General features: G+C 41.4%; 1 protein-coding gene across 1 annotated transcript in view; it reads left to right on the top strand.

Moving 5' to 3' along the window:
* SLC35F1 (solute carrier family 35 member F1) overlaps positions 1-12,452 on the top strand; it is a 563,999-nt gene extending 551,547 nt beyond the window's left edge. Inside the window, exon 8 of the mRNA XM_075340020.1 lies at positions 6,701-12,452. Coding sequence (XP_075196135.1) covers positions 6,701-6,925 — 225 coding nt within the window. The 3' untranslated portion in view covers positions 6,926-12,452. The remainder of the gene's footprint in view (positions 1-6,700) is intronic.
* Positions 12,453-13,234: the final 782 nt, after the last annotated feature.

The raw sequence follows: 13,234 nt of genomic DNA, 5'->3' as shown, positions 1-13,234 counted from the left end.
ATACAGAGGGGGCTCATACCAAGGGGCCTAAGGGTCCAAATTTTTCCATCCTTCCAGGTGGATAATGATTCCATTAAATCCCGCTGGGAGGAGCTTTCTAATGCCTGTTCAAGGGGATTCCTCAGCCTTCTGAGTGAAATGGACAGTGCCTCGATCTCGGAGATGGAGGGGGAGATGGAGAAACTCTTGACCATAATCAAAGAGAGTATGTCGGTTGATGCCTTGGCCAAGTTTACTAGTCAGAACGAGTCTGACCTCGTACGCCTGGAAAAAGAAATTAAAACAGTAAAAATCAAAAAATTCCAACGGGATCAAAACGACTCCCATCAAGACCGCGTCTATAGGTGGCGATCCAATGCTGTTGGACGTCGATCTAGATCACGTTCGCTTTCCAGGATACGGGGCACTGGCTCAGCTGGACGACTTAATATGGTTCCCAGTGACACGGATGAATCAGATATGGAGATTGGTCAACCCAGTGGCATCTTGACAAGGCTCAAGTCTAAACAGCAACAACCTAATACAAGCAAGCGTAAAGCTTTACAGGTAATCAATCTGTCTAACCATACCCTCTCCATCTCTCAGATTAATGTTCTGTCTAAAGGATTATCCTTCTCACCCACCAATTCCTTTCACTGCTTTACAGCAGTGAAGGACTTATACCTTTTTGCCCGGAAGGTTGTCTTAAGCAAACTTCATAATAAACGTAACCAGTCTGGTGAACCATTGGACCCTCGCGAACAGCAGGCTATACGGGATCTTGAGGAGCTGCTAGACGAGGCTGTGCCCACCATGCATGATAATTTTCCACCTAGTGTTTTACCCAGATCGACCAGGTTTCCCCCCTTGTCCGTTTGTCCCGCCGTGGAAATATTTACTAAACTTGTTGTTAAAGATTTTGAACAACTGTCCAGGAGACGTCGCCATGATAATCTTACACACCGAGATAGATTGGCGATTGAGTCCCTGGACAGGTTGGATGATGTTGTTATCAAACCTGCGGACAAGGGGGGAAACATTGTGATCTGGCCCACTATCATGTACGATAGGGAGGCATTTCGCCAGCTACGTGACAAAGCTACTTACCACCGTCTCCACTATAACCCCGCTCTAACCTTCACCGCCCAACTCCAGTCCATCCTTGGCAAAGCATGTGATGATGGCATCATTAGTAAGCAGGTTGTAGAGGGACTCACAGTACGTTTTCCTAAAATATCTACTTTCTATCTACTGCCAAAAATCCACAAAGATGCCCTCTGTCCTCCTGGCCGTCCCATTGTGTCCGGCATTGAGGGGTTGTGTGAGCCAACATGTCGATTTATCGACTATTACCTAAAACCTTTGGTCGAAACACTCCCCTCATATGTCCGTGACACTACGGACGTTCTCAGGAGGATAGACGGCATCTCTGTGGATGAAGGGACACTGCTTGTTACTGCAGATGTTGAGTCCCTCTACACCTGCATCTGCCATGAGGATGGTCTGGAGGCTACCAAGCATTTCTTGTTGGCCTCAGGTCGGGATGGCTCGATGTGTGACTTAATCCTTGAGCTGCTCCGCTTTGTCCTTACCCACAATTTCTTTTTATTTAAAGATAATTATTATTTGCAGCAGCGCGGCACTGCCATGGGCGCGGCCTGTGCGCCTTCGTACGCAAACCTCTTCCTGGGATACTGGGAGAGGGGTTTGCTATGTGACGGAGGCGGGCCGGCCGATGCCCATGTGCAGTGCTGGTTGCGATATATTGATGATTTGTTTATTTTGTGGGCGGGCAAGGCGGAGCAACTTGACGAATTCATGGGCCGACTGGGCATGAACTCTTGTAATATTAAATTAACCCACAGGAGTAATGCAAGACGTCTGGATTTCCTTGATATTGACATTGAGATTGATGACAATCAGGTTATCCAGACAGATGTTTTCCGTAAAACAACTTCGGTTAACTCCTTGCTTCATGCCTCGTCGTCCCATGATCAGTCTACTATTCGAGCCATTCCGACGGGTCAATTTTTGCGCATGAAGCGCATTTGCTCCTCCGACCTTAAGTTTGAGGAGCAAGCGGCGGATCTTACAATTCGGTTTCAAGAGCGGGGTTATAGTAATAGGAGCATAAAAAGAGCTTATTTACGGGCAAAACATACCCCTCGTTCAACTTTGCTTTATGGTGGGGCGGCTAAGTCTGGCATCTCCTCTAATCCTGGTCCGATTCGGTTTATCTCTACATTTAATCATGAATGGAATAGTATGCGATCTATCCTGAACAGGCATTGGGGGGTCCTCCAGTCCGACTCTACTCTCCGCAATTTATTATCTGATTATCCACTTTTGACATCCCGTAGGTCACGTAATCTCCGTGACATTCTTGTCCGGAGTCATTACATCCCACGCCAGCCCAGCACTTTTTTGGACCTTGGTAGCCCCCTTAAGGGCTGTTTTCCCTGCGGCCACTGTCTGGCCTGCAGCAATGTCCTTCGCAGTTCATCCTTCACCTCTGCTGATGGGGTCCGCACCTACGATATTCGACATTATGTATCATGCGGCACCAGCAATGTGGTTTATTATGCTACTTGTGGGTGCCGCATGATATATATAGGTCTCACCAGCAGAGAGTTACGCAAACGCGTGAGGGAACATGTGAGGGACATTGCTGCGGCCCGGACGGTGGTTGATACTTCCAGCCTTAAGACCCTCCCACGTCATTTTCGTGCCTTCCATGCATGTGATCCTAAATCCCTGCGTGTTAGGGGTATAGATGTTATCCATGGGGGTGCACGTGGAGGGAATGTACGAAAAATTCTAGCACAACGTGAAACCCGCTGGATTTACACCTTGGGAACAATGTCCCCTAGGGGGTTAAATGAACACCTTAGCTTTGCACCATTTTTGTGATAATGCATTGTCTCTCTTTTTCCTGTCTCCCTGGTCTTAAGTGCCTCGTTTTTAATTATTTACTTTTCTGTTTTTAATTTCAGTAATAAATTTCTCCTGGCACTTCTTTAGGAGCGCTGAATACCTCTGCATGGCATTCTCTCATATTCTTTATGTTTGGGATCACGGATCTGGACTTATATTCAAGACCACAAGATCGTTTGCATTGCATCTTCCTTCCATGTGATCTATGTTACTCTTTTTTCTCATGCCCCCTCCCTGGTCCCTCCCCTCCGCGCCTGACAGCCGCATTTCCGGGTAACAGCCGGTCTCCTCGGCATCTTTAATCGCCTCTGCGCATGCGCTGGTTATGAGTGACGCGTCCTCATCTCCGCGCATGCGCATACCACTTTGATGGGCGTTGATTGCCGGGGATTCCGGGCCCGGGACTTCCTGTGATGCGGTCTGTGCTGACGCTGCGGGGGGAGTGACCAGGGAGGTATGGCGCCATGCTTAAAAGCATGTTTCATTCACAGCGTGGTCATCCCCCTGATGAAATGATCACACTCATAGGATCGTGAAACGTATACGTCGGGGTCTCCAGGGGGACCTCTTGCTGCCACTCACTGGCTGTGTGTGCCTTATGGGTATGCTTCCATCCTGGGTCTGCGCCCATTGTTTTTTACTCTATGCCTGAATCAGGCTCAATGTGATTGCCACCTTGTTTTGCTATGCAAATGTAATTTTCATGCCTATAATAGCATTTTTGCCTGTGCTTTCATGGATTATATGTGATGCTGACGCTGCGTTGTATCATTGTATTTACAATTTATGACTCCTGCCTCACTTATGCGTATTAGCACTGATTACATCATTCATTTATGACTCTCCCATGAGCACGTATGTTTCATCTTTTGCAAATGCTATATGGTATTTTATCATGGGTATTATGTTGATGGCTTTGATTATTCCCGATGCATGATTTAATGGGGGGCACGTATCTTGTGCTTATGACATTTCCTCCGTTTTTCATTGCATCTGGCTGTAATTGCACGTGCGTATTTGTCACATATATATAATTATGTTGCCATCCCAACAGTTACTCATGTCTATTTTATAATCATTATCCTATGGTGGCCCATTGATACTATATTGTATGTTTTAACATCATCCATACAATTTTTTGTCACACACATGCCTTTGATGTTGCCGCTTATCCTCTCTTGTGCCAGTCCTGTGTTTCAATAAATTGTTAATTTTGCAATACACTCTGTTTGTTCTCCTTGTTCTTACTCTGAGGTGGAGGTAGACGAGTACTCCTCTGTTTTAAATCGGTGAAAGGACACACTTTTATTTGGAGGATTGGCCTTTAATAATATTAATATTTTTCTAAAACCATTTAAACAGTCCGATGTTGTTCCTCGCTCCTGCGGCAGCACACATCGCTGTGTGTGAAGTCGCAGGAGCGAGGAACATCTCCTACCGGCGTCACTGCGGCTTCCGTAGGATATGCGGAAGGAAGGAGATGGGCGGGATGTTTACATCCCACTCATCTCCGCCCCTCCGCTCCGATTGGCTGCCTGGCGTGTGAAGTCGCTATGACGCCGCACGACCCGCCCCCAAGGAGGCGGGTCGCCGGCCAGAGCGACGGTCGCAGGACAGGTGAGTCCATGTGAAGCTGCCGAAGCGATAATGTTCGCTACGGCAGCTATCACAAGGAAATCGCTGCTGCGACGGGGGCGGGTACTATCGCGCTCGGCATCGCAGCATCGGCCTGCGATGTCGCAGCGTGCAAAGTACCCCTAAGCCTGACCGTTGATTGCACAATTATATCTGTTCAGCTATATATATATATAAACGTCCACTATTGCCTATGAAACGAAGGGCTGTGGGCGTGGTCTGAACGGAGGTCACATGACCGCGGCTCCCTCTAATATTATTGGTCTATATGTTCCTTGCTAGAAACTAGGCTGGGGGCGCGGCCTGAACAGTGACCACGTGACCGCATCACTGTGATCATGAGCCCAATGGTCCAGCATGCATCTGACCAGGAACTAACCTGGACATGTGACCGGGACTCATGACGCGGTGGTCACGTGGTAAGCTAGTATGACGCGATACTCTGACTCGGCGATCATGTGACCATTATCACATATCGCGCGATTTTCAAAATGAGGCTATTCAGGGCTGGAAATAAAAATACTGGCGGTTCCATTATCCCATGTGGACTCCACAAGAAGCGTGGTCCCCAGACCCGGTGTGTTATGGAAGCTCACACCAAGGGCAATATAGGTCCCATGCTCCTCTGATAAGGTAACATCAGTTTCTGAATTGGGGACATATATAGCACTGTTTGTACTCTACCTTAGCACCACTTAGACTGGTCTTTAGCTCATTATGTCTTTTTCCACATTATAGCCTCCAAAAACATTTCCCCTGATGAATCGATAAGAGGAAACGCGTTGGGAAGAAGAAAAGGAGGGCATTGAGCATAATTTAGTTATTACCTTTGGGCTGAAATAATATTGTGCCTCATGTCCCAATTAAGGTAATATCTATTTCATTTTTCTGCCAGAGAGGATGGGTGGAAATATGATACCCTATTTCTGCCAGATATAAAAACGGCAATTTGAGGTAAAAATTCAGATATTGTGTGTAATTGCACTACCCTTTGGATGAGAGCATTTTGATGATGAGGTACCATAGGAGTAATTGATATCTGATATATCTCTCTCCGGTGAGGTTTTGAATATCTCCTGGATATGAATACCCAATTTGTCATTGTCTCTCTATTTTGTGTTTTTTGCACGGGTGAACACTAGACCTTGAGTCGTTTTTAATAGATACAATTAAAAGCTAAATTTTAACTTTATTGCCACTTGCTGTATATTGGTCTATCTTTGGTAATAATTTCTCTAACCCGATACACAGCCCGTACTAGCGAACAGCAAGTCCAAGGAGACCGGCGATGGAACGGAAGGTAAGGTGAGCATAATATGTGTGTGTGCGTGTGTGCTTGTGTGTTTGTGTGAGTTTGTGTGTGTTTGTACGTGTTTGTGTGTGTTTGTGCATGTGTGGAATGACACAATAGGGGACCAGGATGGGACATTTAACAAGTTGTGGAACGAATTGTCTGCATTGCAATGATTTCCTATGGGAAATCTTGCTTTGCTGAACGAGTAACTTGGTTAACAAGCACAGTCCCAGAACGGATTGTTCTCGTAAACCAAGGTTCCACTGTATTTTATATTTTGAGGTGTAGTTTTTAATGACATTATAACAATTTTTAGGCTTTATGCTCTCAGCTGAGAAAGTTTAACAAGAGTAGGCTTTCTACTAAATAGCTCTGGGCACTTTGTGAGTTGCCAAATGATACAGTATCTCCACACAGCACTGAATTATGTCTAGGGTAATACTGTACTCTAGACATATTGAGTTATACAATGGGCATTTTTAGGCTGAAATCAGTAGCATAAGAAAGTACAGTATGGCGACAAACTTTTATGTAAAATTACAGTCTGATACAATTTCTCATTCTGCTGAAAGAAAGCCATTCAGATGTATGGAACAGATTTTTATTTTATTTTCAATTAGAAACTGTCATGTGTGAAAATACATAACCTCTTACAAGGAGCACAAAAACAGGCGTGGGGTTTATTATAAAACAAATAAAAATGAGAAGAACATGTAGATTGTTGTCTAAATCTAAATATTACTTTCAGAACAAAGTAGAAAATTGCTGTTAATATTTTTTTTATCTCCATATCCTTCAATAAATCAATATTTAACCTGCTAGCATGTTCTTACATTAATTGTCTCTTCTTCTGCTCAGTTTTCAGGACTTTATCTCTTGTCCCTTGGCACAATTCTGGTTGGACTGGTGCTGTACTTCTCCACCACAACTTACGTGGCCCAGGATCCTAGGGTCTACAAGCAATTCCGCAATCCGTCAGGACCTGTAGTAGAACTGCCCTCTAGTGCACAGTTGGAGCCTTCAGTGACATACACAAGCCTAGGCCAAGAGACAGAAGATGAGCCACGTGTTAGAGTTGCCTAAATCAAGCATTCTTTTTTTTTTTTATCCGCTGAGGTCTCAGTGACATCTGTATGTCCATTATCTCTGTATTGTGCATAGAGAAAAGGCATTTGCCAGATACATTTACGTGAAGGGACTTGACAGCAGGAACATGAAAAGGGTTTTGAAGGGATGCAAGAAATGTCCAACACCGACAGGCGCGGGAACACCTGGAGTCATAGATATGACAGCACTATTTATTCATGAGTGTGTAATCGCTTAGAGGGTAGAAACAAATGTTATAAAAGGTGATATTACCTCAATGTTTACTTTTGCACATGTCTTCATGTGATCTATTGCCAAGATTTTTATTTTAGTACAATTTACATCATGTAGTTTTCATAGAAGGTTCCCTTTCTTAGCCAACCAAGTGGTTGCGTAATTAAAGTGACTTGAGTATAACGAATGACATTCCTACCGGTGCACTGCCAGCTGCCTCCAATCTTTAGCCCAGGCAATCACCCAGACAGTTGGTAGCAAAATATGTTTCCGACAGAACTTTTATAACACATTAGGTTTGTACGTCTTTTTGTACCGGCCATTTGCCAGGTGAATAGTATTCTAATTTTTCATGCTTTAACTTAATATCCTAAAGCAGCTAATGGTTTTGTCCTGCAGAACCTAAGTGCTACAGATCAATAAAACTGTGCTGCAACTCCTCCAGTGCCATAAATAGTCACGAGTAACCTATACAAGCACATTTCATCATGCTCATTATATCGTTACTATCACAAGCAGATCAGTTCTGTATTCACTACAACATACTTCAAACTCTCTGTGCCAAACTATTGTAATTCAAGTACATGATTTTAGCAAAACATTACAGATGGTTATAGGAATGCAAAATATTTCCTGTACTTTACTATTGCATGAACTAATAATAAGAATACCTTACTGTTACCAATAAATCAATAAAATAACCCTTTATTGAATATACCCTTTTATTTGTCCCCTACATACAGTCACCAAATTAGTAAGAGGTAGTTGACAGATAACAGGTAATGACTGACTACACGGTTTGTTTGTTGTCTGTTACCATGGAGACAAATAGGTCAGTATTATAGCTGTAGAAACAAAACAATAGCAAATTGTCAAGCTCTTTTGCAGAGTTGCTTCATTGTTTTATTCTGAATACAATGGTATTATAAAAATAGCTGTAAAAGAGGGCATAGTATTTTTTTTCTCCATCCACCAATTCTCATGTGATATTTGTAGAACCTTCTGGAAAATTGTCCAAGGTCCCCAAAATGTTCTTGTCTAAGCAATAAATGCTAACAGAATACATAGCTATTGGCTGATATAAAAATGCTGCATAACAATTATATAAAGTAGGGGAAATATGTGATTATATATATATATATATACTTTTTTTTTCTTAAATTACAAGTCAATCCAGACAGTCCCAGAAGTTGATCAGGTGGATGCTGTGCCTAGTTTTGCAGCACAGCCATGTCTTTTTATCAAGGAGCAATACTGACATGTAAACACTACCGGACCAAACTCAGGGATAAAAACTATATTGATAACAGTATAATCTTTGCCATATGCTACACAATTAGACTCACCACACGTCCAAAACTTGCATTGTGCACAAAATATATACAGGGTCGGAGATTGTATAGAGGACAAGTAGAATACTACAGTATATGAGTCTACAATATTGCAATGCAAAGGGCATGACATTTGACCACAGTTCTCTGCTTGCTAGTACAAAAGATTTATTAAATTTATGGATAGCAATATCTCACTAATTACATGACTCCTATTTCTCATTCTACCCAGTGCGTCAGCCAGTTCACATATTGTCCAGGCTGCATTGTTTTACAAAGGATCCTTGCATTTCATAGCTCATACCAAGACTGTTATAGCCTCCCCTAAGGAAAGGAACTCTTTCTATCTACAGTATTGGTATTTATTTTTAATATGCCAAATTGCTTATTATACTTGGAAGTAGGTATTTAGTTTGGAACAACTCATGTAAGATGTGTTTCTTTTTTTACTTCGGATGAAATGATTTTAATGTATACTTTTTGTATCAATCTATAGTATAATGCGTATGGTTTAAGTTGTGTTTTCTAGTTCTTTTCATGGCACTGAATTGTGTCCATCATCAAATCTCACACACATTCTGTATTGGGTATTATTAATGTTGTTCTGTACAACAATTTCTGGCCTTGCCAGGAGTGTTCAACCTGAAGACATCATTCTATATTCAGCAGTAATATTAAGCTGGTGTATCTCCTAATGCCACATAGTTTACCATTGTAAATGATCTGACCATGCAAATATACAGCAATGGAGCAGATGGTATGTACCACACTCTCGCAACATGGATGAATGCTACTACACTTCTCAAACAAGTCTAAAAGAGTATGATTACAACAACAATTGGTCCACGTATGTTGAAAATTGTTTTTGGAGGCTCCTGTACAACTGATAATGCATGAACAATTGACTCTTCCTAATCCTAAAGCCCATGATGCGACCTGATAAGGATCGCTGGTAAGTCGCTGGGAGGTCGCTGGTGAGATGTCACACAGTCAGATCTTACCAACGATGCAGTAATGATCAGCGACCTGTATAACGATGAGCAACCTGTATAGGAGGTTATTGTTAGGTGTCAAACACAGCGATGCGTCCTGCCCAGCAGGACATCACCTTTGAAGAAAATGGTCCGGACCCTTCGGCAACGACTAGCAATCTCACAGCAGGGGCCTATACGCTGGTAGGTGTCACACATAACGAGAGCGCTGGCGAGATCGTTACTGCGTCACAGAAACGGTGACGCAGCAATGATCTCATTAGCGATCTCGTTGTGTGTGACGGGACCTTAACTGTATAGCGTACATATGGTGAAATAGACTTCAAATGATCATTTGTATTTCTGTTATATACTATATTATTCGTGTTTAAAAAAAACAAACAAGCACTACATTAATTTTGCAGAATTCTAGCTTTCAGCGGAATTATCAGACACTGTGGAAATACTTGGGAAATACCGTGAACTGCATCATCACACCATGGAGCTTTACAGAAAGAGAACACACACAAACAAACTAATCATTTTAATAAGTAAGTCCTCTATGCCCTCTTGTTTGTTACTGCAGTGTTCATCACAGACTGCACATATGTCCTATCCACAAAACAGCCACTGATGGAGGAACCTGTGACCTGACTTGACCATCAGCCTCCTCCAATTGGAAAACAATGCACATGGGAAATATATATATATATATATATATTGAATTGTAGCAGCCTTACGGAGAGATCACATGCCCCTCTATCTGTGCCTTTATTGAACCAGAGTACTTGTTTATTAGGGCAGAGTCAAACTTGCGTATGATATCTGATGTGAGAACATCGGATGCTAGACCCTCAGCTTCTGCACTGCTGTGAGCGTGAGCTAAGTGTCATGCGGAGGAGAGGGACGGATTATTTTCCCCATCTACTACATTGTCAGCCTGTGTGTATCTCGCACTGCACTTGGATGACATCTGAGTTCAGTCATGTTTCTCTCGCACTCATACTTATGTGCGTGGGAGTAACATTGCTCTTGCAGACAATCACAGTATGGTGCGATTTTTTCCTCAATCCGTTTAGGGCATTAGGGCAGAGGAAAAAATCGCAGATCTGATCTGCACCATTGTCTAAAATGGGGCTGAGTGCAATGCGAGATTTTCTCGCATTGCACTCGTGCAAGTCATAGGAAAATGTGACTCTGCCCTTAGTAACAGCCACAAAATCATGTCCCCAACACATTTGTTAAAATAAAGATAAAGTGGTCAGCCGCTTTATTGTAAAGTATCAGTAGTTAGCAAGATATTGTACAACACCAGGCTACGGAGAAAAGCGCTAATATACTGTAACTTTCCTTCTTTTCATCTATTTAGTTTATGTATAGTATACATGTAATAGAGCCAACTTTGTCTTAAAAAATAAATCAAAAATTCACTGAGTCACTGAGCACCTTGTTGATGAATTTACAATTGTACGATCACCATCCTGTAATAACATCATTTCAACAGTAGGAAATGCTTTTTCAGTCCATCATACTGTATAGCACGATTTTGTTGTTTAACATAAATTGCAAATAAATCGTTGTTGTTCCTACTTGTCTTGATGCCACCACCAAGTGCAGTTAATACAGAAATTAGCATTTGGAGAAGAGATTGTTGTGAGGAAATTAGTGGTGACTTGCTTGTCGTTGTTCAGACAGATGTTAAAGAGGATCTATCACTAAGTCAAAAGTGGTTCGTTTCATGCAGTTTCCCTGAATAACCCAGCTTTTGTTTTGCTTTTCTTTTTTGTTTTTCTTTAATTGGTCATACAGTACTAGAGATATGGGCCTTTTTATTTAGGGCTACTTTTTATGGTGTTTACTAAGGTGGTGTGGCTCACAGGATCCTCCGGGGTGTGTCTTAGGCTGCTCTGTATAATTACCCTGTGAGCCATGCTCCTTTCGTAATTTCATAAAAATAGCACCAAATATATTTGTCCATATCTCTGGACCCATATGGCAGATTAAAAAAAAAAAAATGAAATACTCAGGGAATAAACTAAGAGAAAAACTGGCCACTTTTGACTTGATGATAGGTCTTCTTTAAAGGCCAACATTAAAGCAGAAAACAAATCTGTTTTGGCTTTTTTTTAGTTTTTCATTCTCAATTCAACATCTATGAATTTATTTTTCTGTTGTTGTCTAGGTTTTGGCACCATGCAAACTATGTTTCAGGCAAACTGTTGGTAAATACACCGGGAAACTCTCCCAACATAAATTTGGATGTTGCCATACAGTTAATTAGGCAATGTTATTCCAAACAGATGTCCACATGGCATATGTCTGCCTGTAATATAATGGGATCCTGCAGTCTCAACTGTATTGAAATGGACATTCAAATTCCCTTTCCCTACAACTGTATACAATAAAACACATCTCTTTCCATTCCAGTCAGGTACATACTCGTTGTAATAGGCATACAGGTGCTGACGTCTATCTATAAATTTGAGTGACCATTTTAAATGATACCATAAAACAGAGTGAATTATTTCCTAGCTAATCATAGCTATCAAACACTCAGATTAATAAAGAATCTTATGAATATCTTAATTAATAACATTATTGATAAGAGGCATAACAATTTGGCAGGCCATGCTGTTTAAGTAAATAACGTCATTTATTACAGTTGCAAATGGATGAATTTTGGACATATTACCAATGTCATGTAATGTTTTAAAAGTCCTGTTCAATGTTGTTTTATTATTTTGATTTTTAAGTCTTTTCTATGGAAATCTACCCAATATTTGCCAATAAGATGGCCTTGAGAACAAAAAGCACACATCTTGTGGCGTAATGTAAAAATCTGAACAAAAAGTGAAAACCATACAGATCCTGCATTAATAAAACAAACCCTTCTCTGTTTTTGATATTTGCATGCACCTAAATGGACTGACTGTGGCATTGTAACGCCTGTAAATTGTTAAAAAATTATAATAAACACTTTATGAAGAATGGATCGTTTTGTTCATGGAAATCCTCATCTGCATTCAAATTGACAATTATTGCAAATCATTAAAAGTTATTTATTGAATGGGGGCATAAAACAATGTTAGAAATAGTCTTTTCAGTTTTACATGTAATATGATGCACGAAAATATATTGTGGTAAAAGAAAACAGTTAAAAGCCCAATTACAGAAATGATTACCCTAACATCAATATAGTATAACCCTATCACCATATTTACCAATTTTAAAAGATCTGTAAGGGGGTTAAAAAGGCATAACTGTAATGTTATCACTCAGGCACTGGAGTTTAGGGAGGTTCGAAAGGTTCTTTAAATCTATATAAAAACACTAATCGTATTAATTATAGAGCTGAGCGGATTGCTTATAATGAGAGAGAGAAAAAAAAAAAACCCGAACCCGGATCGTGCAGCCGGATTCCCGGGTCCATGTCGGACCCGGATCGGACCCTGACACCGCGCGGATCTGGACTTTTACAGTTCGGGTCCGCTCAACACTAATTAAGTACCTTTGATAGTTGGGGCTCACAAGTTTCAATTTACATTAATTAAAAATTCATACAAAATGGATATAGAGAAGACACAATGAAAGAAATAGGTAAGAAAATAGAAGCAATATCTAGAGAAGGTCTACTCATTGACAATACAAATAAACATGAAAATCAGGAGTTATCTCAAGTTGAAATTCCCATTATAAGTGTCACACAGTGATTACCAGGGTTCCGCCAGGTACGCGGGAATTCCCGGCAAGCGCCAATACACACAGGGTAC

This window comes from Anomaloglossus baeobatrachus, chromosome 3, assembly GCF_048569485.1.
Source record: "Anomaloglossus baeobatrachus isolate aAnoBae1 chromosome 3, aAnoBae1.hap1, whole genome shotgun sequence".
Taxonomy (NCBI): Eukaryota; Metazoa; Chordata; class Amphibia; order Anura; family Aromobatidae; genus Anomaloglossus; species Anomaloglossus baeobatrachus.
The sequence above is the reverse complement of the archived record's forward strand: the minus strand, read 5'-3'. Positions and strand labels throughout refer to the sequence as shown.